The 24,406-nt window shown below is 38.5% G+C and overlaps 1 protein-coding gene and 1 pseudogene across 1 annotated transcript; both read right to left on the reverse strand.

Annotated features, from left to right (window-relative positions):
- Positions 1-9,408: 9,408 nt before the first annotated feature.
- LOC115783704 (serine/threonine-protein kinase pim-2-like) lies at positions 9,409-12,185 on the reverse strand (annotated as a pseudogene).
- Positions 12,186-20,284: 8,099 nt separating this feature from the next.
- LOC115783685 (serine/threonine-protein kinase pim-2-like) lies at positions 20,285-23,059 on the reverse strand. Its single transcript, XM_030734629.1, has 7 exons — positions 22,925-23,059; positions 22,374-22,754; positions 21,556-21,647; positions 21,423-21,470; positions 21,108-21,329; positions 20,549-21,002; positions 20,285-20,420 (listed from the first exon to the last, which is right to left on the reverse strand). Exons 1-7 carry the CDS (start codon positions 22,977-22,979, stop codon positions 20,308-20,310), a joined length of 1,365 nt encoding a protein of 454 aa, XP_030590489.1. The 5' UTR covers positions 22,980-23,059; the 3' UTR covers positions 20,285-20,307.
- Between the last annotated feature and the right edge of the window lie 1,347 nt (positions 23,060-24,406).

Genomic DNA, 24,406 nt, shown 5'->3' on the forward strand with positions numbered 1-24,406 from the left:
TCTGAATATGTAATGGTTTTATCTTGAGATTAATAAACTGTTTTCACATATGAACTTTGCGACAGACATGTTTGCACAACTAGAAATACTGTGTGTGGTTTATTTGAAGGAGCTGACAGGAAAGAGCGTGCAGAAGGAAGCACCAAAGGTCCCCAATCGCTAGCTGTGAATTATCGCGTCGGCTCGCTGTTATTGTTAACATAACTTTGCTTAAACTAAAAGAAAATCCCAGATGCTTCCACAATATTCCCGTCACCTTCCGACTTCTTTGCACACAGCTGTATCGTGGAATGTATCTAATCCTACACGTTTGTGTCTGTGTATGTTAGCGCTGGCTAGAGTGATGTTAAAGAGGGCGGCCATCATGTAAATACTCAGCATTTTGACTGACCATTTGATGGCAGCACTTTGAGCCCTGAAACTGTCGTCTGTTTGCATCAAATTATTATGATTACTGTTAGTGAAAGAAATTCAGTAAGGGTAAATGTGGCAAGTGTTGGTGGAAAAAGGCTTAAAACCTGCATGCTAATAGAGAATTTGCAACCCTGACTAAACAGTACAAGCTTAAGCTCACTGTTAGTGTCTATCACACTTTGAGTTTACCTCTGTCTTGTGTGAATGGGAGGAATGCGCTCCCACTGTCTGGTATGGAGGCTGATGGAGTGCTGCAGTCTGGGGAAGGGTCACAGGCACGCTCCCTGTTTGTTGACCCGGGAGTCTCTGAGGCCAGCAGCTTCTCAGCGTTGTCCTGCTCCGTCCAGTTAGCCCCCCTGATGGCTTCACTGGAGTTTGTGTGGCTGGGTTCACACTTTAGCTTCTTTTCAGGTGTCCCCCTTTCGGTGCTGGCCTTCCTTTTGCCACGCTTTGCTGGCGCAGCCTCGGATGCCAGCTGAGCGGGTCCACGGGCACACCTCTGCCTTTTTCTGGGGGACTCTGGTCCTGTGCTGGCCTTCCTCTTTTTTTGGGTGGTGGTGCCACAGCTCTCTACAAATACGATAAAGCCAGTTATTATCAAGCTGCATGTACTGCAGTCATTCCTTAGTTCTATCATTAAATTGTGTCCAAGAAGTCTGGGTGATGTTCAGTGTCACCAAGTTTCAATGTTCAACATTTTAAAAATCTAAAATAAATAAATCATACAAAAATAAATTACCTGAATTTTGCTCAGAGGCTACAGGATAATCTACGTTTCTCATCTCAAAGGACATTTTTTTTTGGAAACGTGTAAATTTGCCAAAAATACTGTGAATATTCAAGAGTTGAATCCAGCTGGTCTGATATCTCTGCAGAATGACTGTGAAAGTGAACTGAATGTTCTTAGGTTCTTTGTGGTGCCTTTGATGTCCAAGGTTCCATTTGGGCCTGTGTTGTCTCTTTATGATGTCAGATTAAAGAACAGGCTGGACATTCCAAACTAAGAGACCAACAGTGAAAATCTTTTATTAAAATGAATCAGGCAGTCAAAAGATGAATGATGATCAGAGATGTTCCCTTTTCAAATGTATCAAATGTTTCAAATGTGAATCCCCATAGAAATACTGTAAATACAGTGTACCAATAAACTTTCCTCACTTTTATTAAATAAACCTTCTATTGTCCAGTCTACTAACTGTAAGCAATCATCAGCATTTTTATGGGAGATATTCCTGTGCTTCCTGTCAGCAACAACTGCATATTTACACATCCTGGAATGTTAGCTTTCCCACCAACTGCCTGTGTTACAATACCCAACGATACATTTGCATTACCATATCAAGCAACATTTCAATCTGCTGACAGTATTTTACTGTTTCTAAAAAGTTAATACATTGACAATGGGATCCACTTCACTCTGACACAGTTACTCAGTTGCCGTCCTCTATCCTGGGGTTACAGGGCTGCTGGTTTGCTGTATTCTTCAAGTCATGTTATTTGTTATCAATACAGAAAATATAGAAAGTCCTCAGCTTCACAGTTCAACTGTATGACAACCGTCAGCTAAAATCCCACAGATAAAAATGGTACATACAATTAATACTGTTCATTCTTGAAATTGATCTGAGGAAGCATTTCTCAACATCTGTCATTTCTATGTCCCAGTGTCAAAATAAAAACTCAAAATGTTATTCTTCTTAATTTAAGAATTCAAAAGCATATTAGATAGCAATGTTATGGGACCTGCACATAGCCAGCGATGTTCTGCAATGGAAATATTTTCAAATTAGGATGAACTGAAGAAATAGCTACACAAGGGGTGAACACACATTCTTACACACACATATATATATATATATATATATATATATATATATATATATATATATATGTATATCCTGAAGTAAGCTAAGTAAACAAAAAGAAAGTCAGTGTGCTAGACTAACAACGTGTGACGGTGGAGACCAAACTGTACACCACAGTTAATTTGTGAAAATGGGCTAGTTATTCTGAAAAGTGACTGACATCATGCTTTTGTTACAATATATCGTTTTTACTCTTTTCAGATGTACTCAGTGAATTTAAGAATTATTTAAGAGGCCTGATAGGTTTGTGTTCATGCAAATCAGGGCTGTGTTCAGTAGACTTTGTTTAAATTCAATTTTGATAAACAAAATTACAATATTCACTATCTGTCACGTAAACAAATAATTTAAAATGTATAATAATCTTTACTTTTCTCTTTATTGTTCATTAGGTTCCCAGCACAATTAGACAGTTTACCTTCTGTGGCTCAGTCTTTCTCCACAGAGGTGATTCTCTTGCCAGACCATCCAACTACACATGTGCCATGACAGAAAAGCCTGGCTTTTTGAAAATGGACATATCAAATCTGCACTGGAGTTTTGCTGTGACTAGGACAAAGTTATGCAGGCAACAAGGGCTGCCTTCCAGCCAGTTGTGGAAGGATGCAGGTAAGCTGTAAAAGTGAGAACATGTAAAAAGTAATACACTGTGAGAAGTCAACTTTGGTTGATGCCATTAATTATCTGAGAATAGCCAAACTGGAAGTTGTGTTTTCAATTCAATTCAATTCAATTTTATTTATATACTGGATTAATCTCAAACTTAATGTTCCTTGATTCGATGTTGATTCCGTTTTATTTTATGTGGAAAACTTAAATCCAGCCTTCTCTGATGCCATAAATATAATTGTTCTTTTAGCCAAATACCACATTCACTGCAATACTTCTGTAGTGGCATCAGCCATCTTCTATGCAACAGTATGTTGGAGCAACAGCTTGCCTACAGCTGAGAGGAAGAGGATAGACAAGCTCATCAGGAAAGCCAGCTCTGTCCTAGGATGTCCTCTCGACTCAGTGCCGGTGGTGGGAGACAGAAGGACTCTAACCAAAATAACATCACTGATGGACAAAGTCTCCCACCCCATGCATGAAGCTGTTGCCGAGCTGGAGAGCTCCTTCAGTGACAGACTGCTGCATCCTAAATGCACAAAGGAGCGTTACCGCAGATCCTTCCTCCCAGCAGCTGTAAGACTTTATAACCATCACTGCTCCCAACAAAAACCACAATAACCTACACAATGTAGGATAATATATAATATACTGTAAACAGTCCGGCCTGTTAAGGTTCAACACACAGGCACATCATGTACATTGTATATAGTGTTATTATTAGTATTATTAAGGTTAATCGTGTTCGTTAATTTTATATATATATATATATATATATATATATATATATATATATATATATATATATATATATATATATATATATATATATATATATATATTCTCATTAGTGTAAATTATTATATTTATATTTATTATAACTGCGGCTGCTGTTACACCCAAATTTCCCCTCTGTGGGACAATAAAGGATGTTTCTTCTTCTTCTTCTTCTTCAATAAGTGGAAAGGTAATAAGCCTTCCTTAAGATAAGATAAGATAAGATAGTGTTTATTTGTCACATGCACAGTTATACACAGTACAATGCACAGTGAAATGTATTTTGTACCTGCAACCATATATACACTTTTCCTGACATGACAATTTGGCCCTTTAAGTTACTTTTTTGACATTTCGCTTTCCCCTCCAATTAAGAGGAGTTAGCGAAATGTCAAAAAGTAACTTAAAGGGCCAAATTGTCATGTTTTTGGCATCAAATCGCGGACCGGAAGTAGGGGGCGTGGCCGGATGCGGCCCGCGGATCGCGAGTTTGAGACCCCTGATATACAGCGTAGCTTTGCCTCCTCCAATATGGCGGACACACAGTCACGTAACATCAGCGGGCCAACCCAGTCAACGAGGCGTCGGTATATATATATATATATATATATATATATATATATATATATATATATATATATATATATATATATATATATATATATATATATATTAGGGCTGGGACTTTAACGCGTTAATTTCGATTAATTAATTACGGGGAAATTAACGCGTTAAAAATTTTAACGCATTTTAATCGCACTTTGCACCGTGGAACGTTTCTCAGTGCACGAGTTCCAGGCATACAGATTATATCGACGCACAATGTCCAAATTAGGGGCCGAATCCTGCGAAGGACCCGGCCCACGTCTTTTTTTTTTTTTTTTTTTTTTTTTTTTTAAAGACACAACTTGTTGACAAAAGGAAAAACAAGGATAGAATTAGGAACAGAACACAGGAAGAGAAATAAAATATGCCAGGGGTATAGGCTTCTGAAGGAAATACATTGGCACAAAAACAAAAAGCAGATATTATACAGATTACAATAAATTAAAAACATTCAGTGACTTGCAGCATTCATAAGTGTTTATAGCTTTTTTGTTTGTACTCTTGTAAATAGAGGATAAGTACAATTCTATTTCCTTAACCAGAACTGTAAAAAAGGGTGAAGATGAAGAAAATTTACATTTGTGGATATGAAATTTACCAAATATAATAATTAGATTAATTGTTAGTCTTTTGTTTGCATTTGTATTCTTTCCATGAAAACCAAAAATAATGTGTTCATACCTTAGTGAAAATTTAGAATCAATATTACAATTTATAAAGTTATTACAGTCTTTCCAAAATTTTCTTGTGATGCAACAATTCCAAAATAGATGACTGATTGTTTCTGACCGTTCTTTACAGAACTTACAGTTGGGGTCTATTGTTTTAACATATTTCATCATGTATTGATTAGTGGGATAAATTCTATGTAACAGTTTAAAGGAGACCCAGCCCACGTCTTTCGCAGCCCACGAACACCACAAAGGCCGGAAGTGAGCAGCTAGCCTTCATATCAGCGTCACGTGCCGTCACCTCTGCGTAGCTCATGTCGCCTAGCAACCGTGAGTGTGAAGCCCAGCTGTGTAAAAGCAGCTGTTAAACGGAGAACGAACTTTTTCTCCTTTTTGTGGTTTAATTTTAAGTCTTTAATTCAAAATAAACTGTTAAAACAAGCATAACACATTTCAACATCAAGGAATACAGCTGAGAGAATGATTAATTTCCAACTATAACAAGTGAGACATTAATGTTGAATAAAACTATCCAGTTATGATGCTTAACTTTAATTTCAGGTGTTTGCTTATCACAGGAGCACTTCCACCCTTCATTGGTCTGTGTAGTAGACTGGTGGGAAAATAAACAAAATTTTGAAGTTTAAGCTTATGTATATTGATTTATTCATCAACTAAACTTAAATTAATATTTCTCATGTCAAATATTGAAATGCGATTAAAATGTGATTAATTTCGATTAATTAATTACAAAGCTTGTAATTAATTCGATTAATTTTTTTAATCGAGTCCCACCCCTAATATATATGTCTATGATGTCTATGGTATCAATGTCGTGCAGGGCGGATAAATGCGACCTGACCGTGTACACACACAGGTCGTATTTGAAAAGATCGTATCTGTGTTGTTCAGACTGGCATGAAAAGATCGGACTCGAAGGGCGAAAAAATCGGATTTGGGTCACTCCAGGCTGCAGACAGTGTGAACGTAACCTTAGACTGAGACACAGCGACATGACCCTTGTGAAAATCCACTATGGTTTCCTATGGTTTTTATGCAGTAACCATGGTTTTACCATGGTACCTCATGGTGATTACAAGTACTATGGTCCTACCCATAGTAATACTATGGTTTATTCATAGCACTTAATGGTACCTGTGGTATTACCATGGTTGTTTATCATAGTAAAACCATGGTTAATTTTCATAAGGGGATAAATACCATACCTAACCAGCTAGCGATACCTAAGTACGTTTGGAGCTACAAACTAAACTTGTAATTACTTATGGAAACATACCTTTGTCTTTTTTCTTCCTCTAATCTTCTCCTTTCCCTCCTCTCTGCCTCAGAGGTACAGGTCCTTTCTGTCACATTTCTGTTTCGTAGCTTCATCCAAAACTGACCGAAACTGACGGACCATCAGGTCACCTGGAGCACTGCAGATGCGCATGCCTGCCCAAACTACCTGAATTCACCCTGACACAGCAGTCAGCAACTCATTAAATTAGTGTTGTTACAATTGTACAAATATGAAGAGGTGGAAGTTTCTTCTTTCTTTTAGGACACTGGCATGTTAAAAAAAACAAAACAAAGTTTCATCACAAATGTGGGTGAGCTTGGGGTGGTCAGGGGGCCCTATGCAGCCGCATATGTCGCACACACCTCGGGCCAACTCTGATTGTGCGGATAAATGTGATATGTGATAACATTCAACCACAATGAAAGCACACACAAAATTTACCCATTACCATTGCCCAGAGGCCAGAAGAAAAGAGAATATATATATATATATATATATATATATATATATATATATATATATATATATATATATATATATATATATATATATATATATATATCCTGAAGTAAGCTAAGTAAACAAAAAGAAAGTCAGTGTGCTAGACTCACAACGTGTGACGGTGGAGACCAAACTGTACACCACAGTTAATTTGTGAAAATGGGCTAGTTATTCTGAAAAGTGACTGACATCATGCTTTTGTTACATCGTTTTTACTCTTTTCAGAGATACTCAGTGAATTTAAGAATTATTTAAGAGGCCTGATAGGTTTGTGTTCATGCAAATCAGGGCTGTGTTCAGTAGACTTTGTTTAAATTCAATTTTGATAAACAAAATTACAATATTCACTATCTGTCACGTAAACAAATAATTTAAAATGTATAATAATCTTTACTTTTCTCTTTATTGTTCATTAGGTTCCCAGCACAATTAGACAGTTTACCTTCTGTGGCTCAGTCTTTCTCCACAGAGGTGATTCTCTTGCCAGACCATCCAACTACACATGTGCCATGACAGAAAAGCCTGGCTTTTTGAAAATGGACATATCAAATCTGCACTGGAGTTTTGCTGTGACTAGGACAAAGTTATGCAGGCAACAAGGGCTGCCTTCCAGCCAGTTGTGGAAGGATGCAGGTAAGCTGTAAAAGTGAGAACATGTAAAAAGTAATACACTGTGAGAATTCAACTTTGGTTGATGCCATTAATTATCTGAGAATAGCCAAACTGGAAGTTGTGTTTTCAGAGGTGTCTCCCACTGAAAACCCTGTAGTATGTCCAGATGAACAGATTCAACTTCCTTCCATTTTTTTTTCACCTGGATGATTAAGCATGCATCAAGAGTTTGGGTGGTATTTAAAATGTATTTTTGCTGCTGCTCATTTTTGACAAGCTAGTCGGGATATTTAGTTACCTTGCAGGGTTACTGTAGGATATATTATGATTTTACATGTATAATGCAAAACTGACTGAATGTATTTTTATTTCAGTTTTTCTGCTCACAAAAGATTTATCAAAAATCTTTGCATTATGCACCTTAAATCAAACTGACAGCTCTGAACATTCACCGTGATTCTGTTGTATATTGTGATTATCGGATCCTGCTTAAAATGATGGATATGAATTAACTGGATAATGTGAACTGTAGATGTTTTATTGCCACAGTTGAAGGTTAAAAACTGGCAGAGCATCATTTCTGCGCTCTGTCTTTCTAACATTTTTGGCTTTTCTTTTCTAAAGAAACGTTTAAGCCTTTAAAAAGTTCTCCTCCTCACTCTGAGCAGGTTTTAACTTTAGAAACTCTAAAGGGCAACGATGCTTTGTGATTAAAATTTTAACTTTAGCGCCTGTGACACTTGTTTTCTTCGCTCATGTGTTAAAACACAAGCATATCTGTTACTTTATGATGTTAGTTTTTTATCTTCATAGAAAATGGACACAAGACCTCCAGGCATGGGCACAGATTCACTCAGCAGCTGGTTAAAGTCTTCATCAGAACACACACTTCTTATGGTGCTTTGCACATTGTTTGCTCCTCATTGTCTGTGAAAAGGAAGAGCTAACAAAACAAATGCAGCAAATGCACTTTTATCTTTAAGTTTGTCAAATCCCTGCTCATTAAATGCTCTTCTGTCAGATGCTGCTGGTGTGTCAGATATGCACAAGGTGTCAAAGTCTCATCAGCCTGAGAGGGCTGTGGACATCTATTTATCCTGTTCTAATAAACCCAAATTCCAGGAACTCCTTCTTTAGATCTTTTCAGTTTTATTCATATAGCCAAGCCAAGCCAATTTTATTTATAAAGCACTTTAAAAACAGCAAGCACTGACCAAAGTGCACCAGTCAACAAATCCTGTCTCATGGCACTGCATACTGTAAGGTAGAAACCCTACAGGTTTAATCTAGGACAGCACCAGTTACCTTAGCTGCAGGTAACTAGTGACTGTTGAGGCCTCAGATTAAGTGACATTATGTTGAGCATTTCTACCCCTGTCTTGCCAACACGTTACTGTTACACCAAACTCCAACCTCACTGTGGTCTGTGGTCCATTCTGTGCTAAAACTAATGTATTCATTTACATTGTGCTGTTTTAAATAAAAGCTGTCAAGGCCACTGACCATTAACAGGTGGAATCAATCAGACCAATAAGAGCAAAAACACTAAAGACAAAGCTCAGCAACATGGGAAATAACATGAGCAAATGCAGCTTTAGAGAGGGGAACAGGTAACATTTGTTTACACTGTGTATTGTTTGAAATAATTGTTGTCAAGGCTACTGACCTTAACAGGTGGAAATAATTTAACAAAACTCATTTCAAGTAAGTTTGATCCAATTTGTTTTTATTCATTTTTTTCTAGTCCAATTTTGGGCCGAGTTATGTAGTGTTTGGCCCAGGTTAATAATAATGATAATAACAAAAAAAATAACAGTAACAATGAAAAGAATATAAAGAAGAATAACTAATAATAACTGTCAAAACGACCCCCTATGAGCAAGCACTTGGCGACTGTGGGAAGGAAAAACTCCCTTTAAACAGGAAGAAACCTCCGGCAGAACCAGGCTCAGGGAGGGGCAGTCATCTGCCGCGACTGGTAATTATAAAGTAATTAATTGAAAAAAGTAAATAAACAAAGAAGAAATAAGTAAATAAAGAAATGAAAGGGAGATCAAAGTCCAGGCATCTTAGCAAGTGTTTAAGGTGTGACTTGAGTTTGATCCTGCAGCCAGGGGTGCTGCTGAATCTGCTCCAAGGTGGCCCGATGTTGTGGGCTTCGAGTTAAACACTGCTTCAAAAAGTTCCGGCAGTCTGAATAGAGAGAGGACAGAAAACAAAGCAAAGATCAGGATGGAAACGGCAGCAATCTTTTGGAACTTGTAAGCAAAATGTTTATACAGTATCAGCACCAAAACACAGAGATTCTACCAATGTCTCACCTTTGTGTAGGACTTTGTTAAAAGGTCTTTTCTTGCGGACGAATCTAGTGGTACGAAATTGATGCACTCCATACAGCATTTCGTACAGCAGCGCGCCCAGCTGCCAGACTGTGGTGGGGATAGCCTCATACGTCCCTCGTGTGAAAAACTCTGGAGGGGCGTACGCTGAGGTTCCTGCAATGCACAGACAGAAAGGAAGGATGAGGAACAGGTTCAGACTGAAATCAAAATCATCAGAGCAATGGCTGAATGAAGAGCACAAGCCAGATGTCATACCAGAGAAGACGCATTGTGGCTCTTCCTGTACCCAGCAGCCACAACCAAAGTCTATGATCCGCACTCGCAGGTCACTGGAGCCGGTTTCCAGGAGCAAGGTTTTCTGTCTTGAGATCCCGGTGGAAGACCCCTTTGTTGTGCATCATTATGGCTGCGTCAACCAGCTGCTTCATGATGTTCTGAAACACAAAGAGAACAGTCAGAAGTGAAGAAGGGACTGATTCCTGTCAGTGTGGCAACTATCAAACAAGCTCTGTGGAGCTTCTCTGGGCTGGACTATACCTTAGCAACATGCACGTCCAGGGGTCCACCATTGTTCTCTAGATAGCTATACAGGCTCTCACATGGCACTGGTCTCTCCATGATCAGAAGGACCTCCTCCTCTAGCTCAAAGTAATCTAGCATTGAGATAGCTGGAGAAGTGCCTACTGACAGGGGTTCACCGCCCACTTTCTGCATTAGGAGAACCTCCAGTGGGATCTTGTATGTCTTCCCATTAAAGACCTAAAGAGGAGAAAAGTGAATGAGTATCTGGTTTCCTCATAAACAGCAAAGGTACAGGAAGGTGAAACATTTAAAAATGTTTGAATCACTCACCATTTCTTCATATTCCACATCTTCCTTTGCGATGTGTTTGATCGCCACCTACAGATCAGACAGGAGTATGTTGGTTAGTGCAGGGAATGGTGGCAAAGTGCATGAGATATAAGAACATATGCATCATACTCACTGGGAAGCTGTCCATCATCAACCCAGCATAAACTGAGCCGAAGCCTCCTTCTCCGAGCTTGTGAAGCTCCTTGTATGTCGCCTCAAATCGAGCTACACAAACACAGATACAGTTGTAAATAAGTTGGAGCTTATAGAGTGTTTTTCTGCTCTACTTGAGCACTCAAAGCATTTTATACCACATGCCTCACTTCTAATCCCCCTCACTTACCTACATCTGAATATGTAATGGTTTTATCTTGAGATTAATAAACTGTTTTCACATATGAACTTTGCGACAGACATGTTTGCACAACTAGAAATACTGTGTGTGGTTTATTTGAAGGAGCTGACAGGAAAGAGCGTGCAGAAGGAAGCACCAAAGGTCCCCAATCGCTAGCTGTGAATTATCGCGTCGGCTCGCTGTTATTGTTAACATAACTTTGCTTAAACTAAAAGAAAATCCCAGATGCTTCCACAATATTCCCGTCACCTTCCGACTTCTTTGCACACAGCTGTATCGTGGAATGTATCTAATCCTACACGTTTGTGTCTGTGTATGTTAGCGCTGGCTAGAGTGATGTTAAAGAGGGCAGCCATCATGTAAATACTCAGCATTTTGACTGACCATTTGATGGCAGCACTTTGAGCCCTGAAACTGTCGTCTGTTTGCATCAAATTATTATGATTACTGTTAGTGAAAGAAATTCAGTAAGGGTAAATGTGGCAAGTGTTGGTGGAAAAAGGCTTAAAACCTGCATGCTAATAGAGAATTTGCAACCCTGACTAAACAGTACAAGCTTAAGCTCACTGTTAGTGTCTATCACACTTTGAGTTTACCTCTGTCTTGTGTGAATGGGAGGAATGCGCTCCCACTGTCTGGTATGGAGGCTGATGGAGTGCTGCAGTCTGGGGAAGGGTCACAGGCACGCTCCCTGTTTGTTGACCCGGGAGTCTCTGAGGCCAGCAGCTTCTCAGCGTTGTCCTGCTCCGTCCAGTTAGCCCCCCTGATGGCTTCACTGGAGTTTGTGTGGCTGGGTTCACACTTTAGCTTCTTTTCAGGTGTCCCCCTTTCGGTGCTGGCCTTCCTTTTGCCACGCTTTGCTGGCGCAGCCTCGGATGCCAGCTGAGCGGGTCCACGGGCACACCTCTGCCTTTTTCTGGGGGACTCTGGTCCTGTGCTGGCCTTCCTCTTTTTTTGGGTGGTGGTGCCACAGCTCTCTACAAATACGATAAAGCCAGTTATTATCAAGCTGCATGTACTGCAGTCATTCCTTAGTTCTATCATTAAATTGTGTCCAAAAAGTCTGGGTGATGTTCAGTGTCACCAAGTTTCAATGTTCAACATTTTAAAAATCTAAAATAAATAAATCATACAAAAATAAATTACCTGAATTTTGCTCAGAGGCTACAGGATAATCTACGTTTCTCATCTCAAAGGACATTTTTTTTTTGGAAACGTGTAAATTTGCCAAAAATACTGTGAATATTCAAGAGTTGAATCCAGCTGGTCTGATATCTCTGCAGAATGACTGTGAAAGTGAACTGAATGTTCTTAGGTTCTTTGTGGTGCCTTTGATGTCCAAGGTTCCATTTGGGCCTGTGTTGTCTCTTTATGATGTCAGATTAAAGAACAGGCTGGACATTCCAAACTAAGAGACCAACAGTGAAAATCTTTTATTAAAATGAATCAGGCAGTCAAAAGATGAATGATGATCAGAGATGTTCCCTTTTCAAATGTATCAAATGTTTCAAGTGTGAATCCCCATAGAAATACTGTAAATACAGTGTACCAATAAACTTTCCTCACTTTTATTAAATAAACCTTCTATTGTCCAGTCTACTAACTGTAAGCAATCATCAGCATTTTTATGGGAGATATTCCTGTGCTTCCTGTCAGCAACAACTGCATATTTACACATCCTGGAATGTTAGCTTTCCCACCAACTGCCTGTGTTACAATACCCAACGATACATTTGCATTACCATATCAAGCAACATTTCAATCTGCTGACAGTATTTTACTGTTTCTAAAAAGTTAATACATTGACAATGGGATCCACTTCACTCTGACACAGTTACTCAGTTGCCGTCCTCTATCCTGGGGTTACAGGGCTGCTGGTTTGCTGTATTCTTCAAGTCATGTTATTTGTTATCAATACAGAAAATATAGAAAGTCCTCAGCTTCACAGTTCAACTGTATGACAACCGTCAGCTAAAATCCCACAGATAAAAATGGTACATACAATTAATACTGTTCATTCTTGAAATTGATCTGAGGAAGCATTTCTCAACATCTGTCATTTCTATGTCCCAGTGTCAAAATAAAAACTCAAAATGTTATTCTTCTTAATTTAAGAATTCAAAAGCATATTAGATAGCAATGTTATGGGACCTGCACATAGCCAGCGATGTTTCTGCAATGGAAATATTTTCAAATTAGGATGAACTGAAGAAATAGCTACACAAGGGGTGAACACACATTCTTACACACATATATATATATATATATATATATATATATATATATATATATATATATATATATATATATATATATATATATATATATATATATATATATATATATATATATATATATATATATCCTGAAGTAAGCTAAGTAAACAAAAAGAAAGTCAGTGTGCTAGACTCACAACGTGTGACGGTGGAGACCAAACTGTACACCACAGTTAATTTGTGAAAATGGGCTAGTTATTCTGAAAAGTGACTGACATCATGCTTTTGTTACAATATATCGTTTTTACTCTTTTCAGATGTACTCAGTGAATTTAAGAATTATTTAAGAGGCCTGATAGGTTTGTGTTCATGCAAATCAGGGCTGTGTTCAGTAGACTTTGTTTAAATTCAATTTTGATAAACAAAATTACAATATTCACTATCTGTCACGTAAACAAATAATTTAAAATGTATAATAATCTTTACTTTTCTCTTTATTGTTCATTAGGTTCCCAGCACAATTAGACAGTTTACCTTCTGTGGCTCAGTCTTTCTCCACAGAGGTGATTCTCTTGCCAGACCATCCAACTACACATGTGCCATGACAGAAAAGCCTGGCTTTTTGAAAATGGACATATCAAATCTGCACTGGAGTTTTGCTGTGACTAGGACAAAGTTATGCAGGCAACAAGGGCTGCCTTCCAGCCAGTTGTGGAAGGATGCAGGTAAGCTGTAAAAGTGAGAACATGTAAAAAGTAATACACTGTGAGAAGTCAACTTTGGTTGATGCCATTAATTATCTGAGAATAGCCAAACTGGAAGTTGTGTTTTCAATTCAATTCAATTCAATTTTATTTATATACTGGATTAATCTCAAACTTAATGTTCCTTGATTCGATGTTGATTCCGTTTTATTTTATGTGGAAAACTTAAATCCAGCCGTCTCTGATGCCATAAATATAATTGTTCTTTTAGCCAAATACCACATTCACTGCAATACTTCTGTAGTGGCATCAGCCATCTTCTATGCAACAGTATGTTGGAGCAACAGCTTGCCTACAGCTGAGAGGAAGAGGATAGACAAGCTCATCAGGAAAGCCAGCTCTGTCCTAGGATGTCCTCTCGACTCAGTGCAGGTGGTGGGAGACAGAAGGACTCTAACCAAAATAACATCACTGATGGACAAAGTCTCCCACCCCATGCATGAAGCTGTTGCCGAGCTGGAGAGCTCCTTCAGTGACAGACTGCTGCATCCTAAATGCACAAAGGAGCGTTACCGCAGATCCTTCCTCCCAGCAGCTGTAAGACTTTATAACCATCACTGCTCCCAACAAAAACCACAATAACCTACACAATGTAGGATAATATATAATATACTGTAAACAGTCCGGCCTGTTAAGGTTCAACACACAGGCACATCATGTACATTGTATATAGTGTTATTATTAGTATTATTAAGGTTAATCGTGTTCGTTAATTTTATATATATATATATATATATATATATATATATATATATAGATATATATATATATATATATATATATATATATATATATATATATATATATATATATATATTCTCATTAGTGTAAATTATTATATTTATATTTATTATAACTGCGGCTGCTGTTACACCCAAATTTCCCCTCTGTGGGACAATAAAGGATGTTTCTTCTTCTTCTTCTTCTTCAATAAGTGGAAAGGTAATAAGCCTTCCTTAAGATAAGATAAGATAAGATAGTGTTTATTTGTCACATGCACAGTTATACACAGTACAATGCACAGTGAAATGTATTTTGTACCTGCAACCATATATACACTTTTCCTGACATGACAATTTGGCCCTTTAAGTTACTTTTTTGACATTTCGCTTTCCCCTCCAATTAAGAGGAGTTAGCGAAATGTCAAAAAAGTAACTTAAAGGGCCAAATTGTCATGTTTTTGGCATCAAATCGCGGACCGGAAGTAGGGGGCGTGGCCGGATGCGGCCCGCGGATCGCGAGTTTGAGACCCCTGATATACAGCGTAGCTTTGCCTCCTCCAATATGGCGGACACACAGTCACGTAACATCAGCGGGCCAACCCAGTCAACGAGGCGTCGGTATATATATATATATATATTAGGGCTGGGACTTTAACGCGTTAATTTCGATTAATTAATTACGGGGAAATTAACGCGTTAAAAATTTTAACGCATTTTAATCGCACTTTGCACCGTGGAACGTTTCTCAGTGCACGAGTTCCAGGCATACAGATTATATCGACGCACAATGTCCAAATTAGGGGCCGAATCCTGCGAAGGACCCGGCCCACGTATTTTTTTTTTTTTTTTTTTTTTTTTATTAAAGACACAACTTGTTGACAAAAGGAAAAACAAGGATAGAATTAGGAACAGAACACAGGAAGAGAAATAAAATATGCCAGGGGTATAGGCTTCTGAAGGAAATACATTGGCACAAAAACAAAAAGCAGATATTATACAGATTACAATAAATTAAAAACATTCAGTGACTTGCAGCATTCATAAGTGTTTATAGCTTTTTTGTTTGTACTCTTGTAAATAGAGGATAAGTACAATTCTATTTCCTTAACCAGATCTGTAAAAAAGGGTGAAGATGAAGAAAATTTACATTTGTGGATATGAAATTTACCAAATATAATAATTAGATTAATTGTTAGTCTTTTGTTTGCATTTGTATTCTTTCCATGAAAACCAAAAATAATGTGTTCATACCTTAGTGAAAATTTAGAATCAATATTACAATTTATAAAGTTATTACAGTCTTTCCAAATTTTCTTGTGATGCAACAATTCCAAAATAGATGACTGATTGTTTCTGACCGTTCTTTACAGAACTTACAGTTGGGGTCTATTGTTTTAACATATTTCATCATGTATTGATTAGTGGGATAAATTCTATGTAACAGTTTAAAGGAGACCCAGCCCACGTCTTTCGCAGCCCACGAACACCACAAAGGCCGGAAGTGAGCAGCTAGCCTTCATATCAGCGTCACGTGCCGTCACCTCTGCGTAGCTCATGTCGCCTAGCAACCGTGAGTGTGAAGCCCAGCTGTGTAAAAGCAGCTGTTAAACGGAGAACGAACTTTTTCTCCTTTTTGTGGTTTAATTTTAAGTCTTTAATTCAAAATAAACTGTTAAAACAAGCATAACACATTTCAACATCAAGGAATACAGCTGAGAGAATGATTAATTTCCAACTATAACAAGTGAGACATTAATGTTGAATAAAACTATCCAGTTATGATGCTTAACTTTAATTTCAGGTGTTTGCTTATCACAGGAGCACTTCCACCCTTCGTTGGTCTGTGTAGTAGACTGGTGGGAAAATAAAATTTTGAAGTTTAAGCTTATGTATATTGATTTATTCATCAACTAAACTTAAATTAATATTTCTCATGTCAAATATTGAAATGCGATTAAAATGTGATTAATTTCGATTAATTAATTACAAAGCTTGTAATTAATTCGATTAATTTTTTTAATCGAGTCCCACCCCTAATATATATGTCTATGATGTCTATGGTATCAATGTCGTGCAGGGCGGATAAATGCGACCTGACCGTGTACACACACAGGTCGTATTTGAAAAGATCGTATCTGTGTTGTTCAGACTGGCATGAAAAGATCGGACTCGAAGGGCGAAAAAATCGGATTTGGGTCACTCCAGGCTGCAGACAGTGTGAACGTAACCTTAGACTGAGACACAGCGACATGACCCTTGTGAAAATCCACTATGGTTTCCTATGGTTTTTATGCAGTAACCATGGTTTTACCATGGTACCTCATGGTGATTACAAGTACTATGGTCCTACCCATAGTAATACTATGGTTTATTCATAGCACTTAATGGTACCTGTGGTATTACCATGGTTGTTTAACATAGTAAAACCATGGTTAATTTTCAAAAGGGGATAAATACCATACCTAACCAGCTAGCGATACCTAAGTACGTTTGGAGCTACAAACTAAACTTGTAATTACTTATGGAAACATACCTTTGTCTTTTTTCTTCCTCTAATCTTCTCTTTCCCTCCTCTCTGCCTCAGAGGTACAGGTCCTTTCTGTCACATTTCTGTTTCGTAGCTTCATCCAAAACTGACCGAAACTGAGGGACCATCAGGTCACCTGGAGCACTGCAGATGCGCATGCCTGCCCAAACTACCTGAATTCACCCTGACACAGCAGTCAGCAACTCATTAAATTAGTGTTGTTACAATTGTACAAATATGAAGAGGTGGAAGTTTCTTCTTTCTTTTAGGACACTGGCATGTTAAAAAAAACAAAACAAAGTTTCATCACAAATGTGGGTGAGCTTGGGGGCCCCCTGGTGGTCAGGGGGGCCCTATGCAGCCGCATATGTCGCACACACCTCGGGCCGACTCTGATTGTGCGGATAAATGTGATATGTGATAACATTCAACCACAATGAAAGCACACACAAAATTTACCCATTACCATTGCCCAGAGGCCAGAAAAAAAGAGAATATATATATATATATATATATATATATATATATATATATATATATATATATATCCTGAAGTAAGCTAAGTAAACAAAAAGAAAGTCAGTGTGCTAGACTAACAACGTGTGACGGTGGAGACCAAACTGTACACCACAGTTAATTTGTGAAAATGGGCTAGTTATTCTGAAAAGTGACTGACATCATGCTTTTGTTACATCGTTTTTACTCTTTTCAGAGGTACTCAGTGAATTTAAGAATTATTTAAGAGGCCTGATAGGTTTGTGTTCATGCAAATCAGGGCTGTGTTCAGTAGACTTTGTTTAAATTCAATTTTGATAAACAAAATTACAATATTCACTATCTGTCACGTAAACAAATAATTTAAAATGTATAATAATCTTTACTTTTCTCTTTATTGTTCATTAGGTTCCCAGCGCAATTAGACAGTTTACCTTCTGTGGCTCAGTCTTTCTCCACAGAGGTGATTCTCTTGCCAGACCATCCAACTACACATGTGCCATGACAGAAAAGCCTGGCTTTTTGAAAATGGACATATCAAATCTGCACTGGAGTTTTGCTGTGACTAGGACAAAGTTATGCAGGCAACAAGGGCTGCCTTCCAGCCAGTTGTGGAAGGATGCAGGTAAGCTGTAAAAGTGAGAACATGTAAAAAGTAATACACTGTGAGAAGTCAACTTTGGTTGATGCCATTAATTATCTGAGAATAGCCAAACTGGAAGTTGTGTTTTCAGAGGTGTCTCCCACTGAAAACCCTGTAGTATGTCCAGATGAACAGATTCAACTTCCTTCCATTTTTTTTTTTGGATGATTAAGCATGCATCAAGAGTTTGGGTGGTATTTAAAATGTATTTTTGCTGCTGCTCATTTTTGACAAGCTAGTCGGGATATTTAGTTACCTTGCAGGGTTACTGTAGGATATATTATGATTTTACATGTATAATGCAAAACTGACAATGTATTTTTATTTCAGTTTTTCTGCTCACAAAAGATTTATCAAAAATCTTTGCATTATGCACCTTAAATCACACTGACAGCTCTGAACATTCACCGTGATTCTGTTGTATATTGTGATTATCGGATCCTGCTTAAAATGATGGATATGAATTAACTGGATAATGTGAACTGTAGATGTTTTATTGCCACAGTTGAAGGTTAAAAACTGGCAGAGCATCATTTCTGCGCTCTGTCTTTCTAACATTTTTGGCTTTTCTTTGCTAAAGAAACGTTTAAGCCTTTAAAAAGTTCTCCTCCTCACTCTGAGCAGGTTTTAACTTTAGAAACTCTAAAGGGCAACGATGCTTTGTGATTAAAATTTTAACTTTAGCGCCTGTGACACTTGTTTTCTTCGCTCATGTGTTAAAAAACAAGCATATCTGTTACTTTATGATGTTATTTTTTTATCTTCATAGAAAATGGACACAAGACCTTCAGGCATGGGCACAGATTCACTCAGCAGCTGGTTAAAGTCTTCATCAGAACACACACTTCTTATGGTGCTTTGCACATTGTTTGCTCCTCATTGTCTGTGAAAAGGAAGAGCTAACAAAACAAATGCAGCAAATGCACTTTTATCTTTAAGTTTGTCAAATCCCTGCTCATTAAATGCTCTTCTGTCAGATGCTGCTGGTGTGTCAGATATGCACAAGGTGTCAAAGTCTCATCAGCCTGAGAGGGCTGTGGACATCTATTTGTCCTGTTCTAATAAACCCAAATTCCAGGAACTCCTTCTTTAGATCTTTTCAGTTTTATTCATATAGCCAAGCCAAGCCAATTTTATTTATAAAGCACTTTAAAAACAGCAAGCACTGACCAAAGTGCACCAGTCAACAAATCCTGTCTCATGGCACTGCATACTGTAAGGTAGAAACCCTACAGGTTTAATCTAGGACAGCACCAGTTACCTTAGCTGCAGGTAACTAGTGACTGTTGAGGCCTCAGATTAAGTGACATTATGTTGAGCATTTCTACCCCTGTCTTGCCAACACGTTACTGTTACGCCAAACTCCAACCTCACTGTGGTCTGTGGTCCATTCTGTGCTAAAACTAATGTATTCATTTACATTTGTGCTGTTTTAAATAAAAGCTGTCAAGGCCACTGACCATAACAGGTGGAATCAATCAGACCAATAAGAGCAAAAACACTAAAGACAAAGCTCAGCAACATGGGAAATAACATGAGCAAATGCAGCTTTAGAGAGGGGAACAGGTAACATTTGTTTACACGTGTATTGTTTGAAATAATTGTTGTCAAGGCTACTGACCTTAACAGGTGGAAATAATTTAACAAAACTCATTTCAAGTAAGTTTGTTCCAATTTGTTTTTATTCATTTTTTTTCTAGTCCAATTTTGGGCCGAGTTATGTAGTGTTTGGCCCAGGTTAATAATAATGATAATAACAAAAAAAATAACAGTAACAATGAAAAGAATATAAAGAAGAATAACTAATAATAACTGTCAAAACGACCCCCTATGAGCAAGCACTTGGCGACTGTGGGAAGGAAAAACTCCCTTTAAACAGGAAGAAACCTCCGGCAGAACCAGGCTCAGGGAGGGGCAGTCATCTGCCGCGACTGGTAATTATAAAGTAATTAATTGAAAAAAGTAAATAAACAAAGAAGAAATAAGTAAATAAAGAAATGAAAGGGAGATCAAAGTCCAGGCATCTTAGCGAGTGTTTAAGGTGTGACTTGAGTTTGATCCTGCAGCCAGGGGTGCTGCTGAATCTGCTCCAAGGTGGCCCGATGTTGTGGGCTTCGAGTTAAACACTGCTTCAAAAAGTTCCGGCAGTCTGAATAGAGAGAGGACAGAAAACAAAGCAAAGATCAGGATGGAAACGGCAGCAATCTTTTGGAACTTGTAAGCAAAATGTTTATACAGTATCAGCACCAAAACACAGAGATTCTACCAATGTCTCACCTTTGTGTAGGACTTTGTTAAAAGGTCTTTTCTTGCGGACGAATCTAGTGGTACGAAATTGATGCACTCCGTACAGCATTTCGTACAGCAGCGCGCCCAGCTGCCAGACTGTGGTGGGGATAGCCTCATACGTCCCTCGTGTGAAAAACTCTGGAGGGGCGTACGCTGAGGTTCCTGCAATGCACAGACAGAAAGGAAGGATGAGGAACAGGTTCAGACTGAAATCAAAATCATCAGAGCAATGGCTGAATGAAGAGCACAAGCCAGATGTCATACCAGAGAAGACGCATTGTGGCTCTTCCTGTACCCAGCAGCCACAACCAAAGTCTATGATCCGCACTCGCAGGTCACTGGAGCCGGTTTCGAGGAGCAAGTTTTCTGTCTTGAGATCCCGGTGGAAGACCCCTTTGTTGTGCATCATTATGGCTGCGTCAACCAGCTGCTTCATGATGTTCTGAAACACAAAGAGAGCAGTCAGAAGTGAAGAAGGGACTGATTCCTGTCAGTGTGGCAACTATCAAACAAGCTCTGTGGAGCTTCTCTGGGCTGGACTATATACCTTAGCAACATGCACGTCCAGGGGTCCACCATTGTTCTCTAGATAGCTATACAGGCTCTCACATGGCACTGGTCTCTCCATGATCAGAAGGACCTCCTTCTCTAGCTCAAAGTAATCTAGCATTGAGATAGCTGGAGAAGTGCCTACTGACAGGGGTTCACCGCCCACTTTCTGCATTAGGAGAACCTCCAGTGGGATCTTGTATGTCTTCCCATTAAAGACCTAAAGAGGAGAAAAGTGAATGAGTATCTGGTTTCCTCATAAACAGCAAAGGTACAGGAAGGTGAAACATTTCAAAATGTTTGAATCACTCACCATTTCTTCATATTCCACATCTTCCTTTGCGATGTGTTTGATCGCCACCTACAGATCAGACAGGAGTATGTTGGTTAGTGCAGGGAATGGTGGCAAAGTGCATGAGATATAAGAACATATGCGTCATACTCACTGGGAAGCTGTCCATCATCAACCCAGCATAAACTGAGCCGAAGCCTCCTTCTCCGAGCTTGTGAAGCTCCTTGTACGTCGCCTCAAATCGAGCTACACAAACACAGATACAGTTGTAAATAAGTTGGAGCTTATAGAGTGTTTTTCTGCTCTACTTGAGCACTCAAAGCATTTTATACCACATGCCTCACTTCTAATCCCCCTCACTTACCTACATCTGAATATGTAATGGTTTTATCTTGAGATTAATAAACTGTTTTCACATATGAACTTTGCGACAGACATGTTTGTACAACTAGAAATACTGTGTGTGGTTTATTTGAAGGAGCTGACAGGAAAGAGCGTGCAGAAGGAAGCACCAAAGGTCCCCAATCGCTAGCTGTGAATTATCGCGTCGGCTCGCTGTTATTGTTAACATAACTTTGCTTAAACTAAAAGAAAATCCCAGATGCTTCCACAATATTCCCGTCACCTTCCGACTTCTTTGCACACAGCTGTATCGTGGAATGTATCTAATCCTACACGTTTGTGTCTGTGTATGTTAGCGCTGGCTAGAGTGATGTTAAAGAGGGCGGCCATCATGTAAATACTCAGCATTTTGACTGACCATTTGATGGCAGCACTTTGAGCCCTGAAACTGTCGTCTGTTTGCATCAAATTATTATGATTACTGTTAGTGAAAGAAATTCAGTAAGGGTAAATGTGGCAAGTGTTGGTGGAAAAAGGCTTAAAACCTGCATGCTAATAGAGAATTTGCAACCCTGACTAAACAGTACAAGCTTAAGCTCACTGTTAGTGTCTATCACACTTTGAGTTTACCTCTGTCTTGTGTGAATGGGAGGAATGCGCTCCCACTGTCTGGTATGGAGGCTGATGGAGTGCTGCAGTCTGGGGAAGGGTCACAGGCACGCTCCCTGTTTGTTGACCCGGGAGTCTCTGAGGCCAGCAGCTTCTCAGCGTTGTCCTGCTCCGTCCAGTTAGCCCCCCTGATGGCTTCACTGGAGTTTGTGTGGCTGGGTTCACACTTTATCTTCTTTTCAGGTGTCCCCCTTTCGGTGCTGGCCTTCCTTTTGCCACGCTTTGCTGGCGCAGCCTCGGATGCCAGCTGAGCGGGTCCACGGGCACACCTCTGCCTTTTTCTGGGGGACTCTGGTCCTGTGCTGGCCTTCCTCTTTTTTTGGGTGGTGGTGCCACAGCTCTCTAAAAATACGATAAAGCCAGTTATTATCAAGCTGCATGTACTGCAGTCATTCCTTAGTTCTATCATTAAATTATGTCCAAAAAGTCTGGGTGATGTTCAGTGTCACCAAGTTTTAATGTTCAACATTTTAAAAATCTAAAATAAATAAATCAATACAAAAATAAATTACCTGAATTTTGCTCAGAGGCTACAGGATAATCTACGTTTCTCATCTCAAAGGACATTTTTTTTTTGGAAACGTGTAAATTTGCCAAAAATACTGTGAATATTCAAGAGTTGAATCCAGCTGGTCTGATATCTCTGCAGAATGACTGTGAAAGTGAACTGAATGTTCTTAGGTTCTTTGTGGTGCCTTTGATGTCCAAGGTTCCATTTGGGCCTGTGTTGTCTCTTTATGATGTCAGATTAAAGAACAGGCTGGACATTCCAAACTAAGAGACCAACAGTGAAAATCTTTTATTAAAATGAATCAGGCAGTCAAAAGATGAATGATGATGATGTTCCCTTTTCAAATGTATCAAATGTTTCAAATGTGAATCCCCATAGAAATACTGTAAATACAGTGTAGCAATAAACTTTCCTCACTTTTATTAAATAAACCTTCTATTGTCCAGTCTACTAACTGTAAGCAATCATCAGCATTTTTATGGGAGATATTCCTGTGCTTCCTGTCAGCAACAACTGCATATTTACACATCCTGGAATGTTAGCTTTCCCACCAACTGCCTGTGTTACAATACCTAACGATACATTTGCATTACCATATCAAGCAACATTTCAATCTGCTGACAGTATTTTACTGTTTCTAAAAAGTTAATACATTGACAATGGGATCCACTTCACTCTGACACAGTTACTCAGTTGCCGTCCTCTATCCTGGGGTTACAGGGCTGCTGGTTTGCTGTATTCTTCAAGTCATGTTATTTGTTATCAATACAGAAAATATAGAAAGTCCTCGGCTTCACAGTTCAACTGTATGACAACCGTCAGCTAAAATCCCACAGATAAAAATGGTACATACAATTAATACTGTTCATTCTTGAAATTGATCTGAGGAAGCATTTCTCAACATCTGTCATTTCTATGTCCCAGTGTCAAAATAAAAACTCAAAATGTTATTCTTCTTAATTTAAGAATTCAAAAGCATATTAGATAGCAATGTTATGGGACCTGCACATAGCCAGCGATGTTCTGCAATGGAAATATTTTCAAATTAGGATGAACTGAAGAAATAGCTACACAAGGGGTGAACACACATTCTTACATATATATATATATATACATATATATATATATATATATATATATATATATATATATATATATATATATATATATATATATATATATATATATCCTGAAGTAAGCTAAGTAAACAAAAGAAAGTCAGTGTGCTAGACTAACAACGTGTGACGGTGGACACCAAACTGTACACCACAGTTAATTTGTGAAAATGGGCTAGTTATTCTGAAAAGTGACTGACATCATGCTTTTGTTACAATACATCGTTTTTACTCTTTTCAGAGGTACTCAGTGAATTTAAGAATTATTTAAGAGGCCTGATAGGTTTGTGTTCATGCAAATCAGGGCTGTGTTCAGTAGACTTTGTTTAAATTCAATTTTGATAAACAAAATTACAATATTCACTATC

This window comes from Archocentrus centrarchus, chromosome 7 (assembly GCF_007364275.1).
Source record: "Archocentrus centrarchus isolate MPI-CPG fArcCen1 chromosome 7, fArcCen1, whole genome shotgun sequence".
In the NCBI taxonomy this organism is placed as follows: domain Eukaryota; kingdom Metazoa; phylum Chordata; class Actinopteri; order Cichliformes; family Cichlidae; genus Archocentrus; species Archocentrus centrarchus.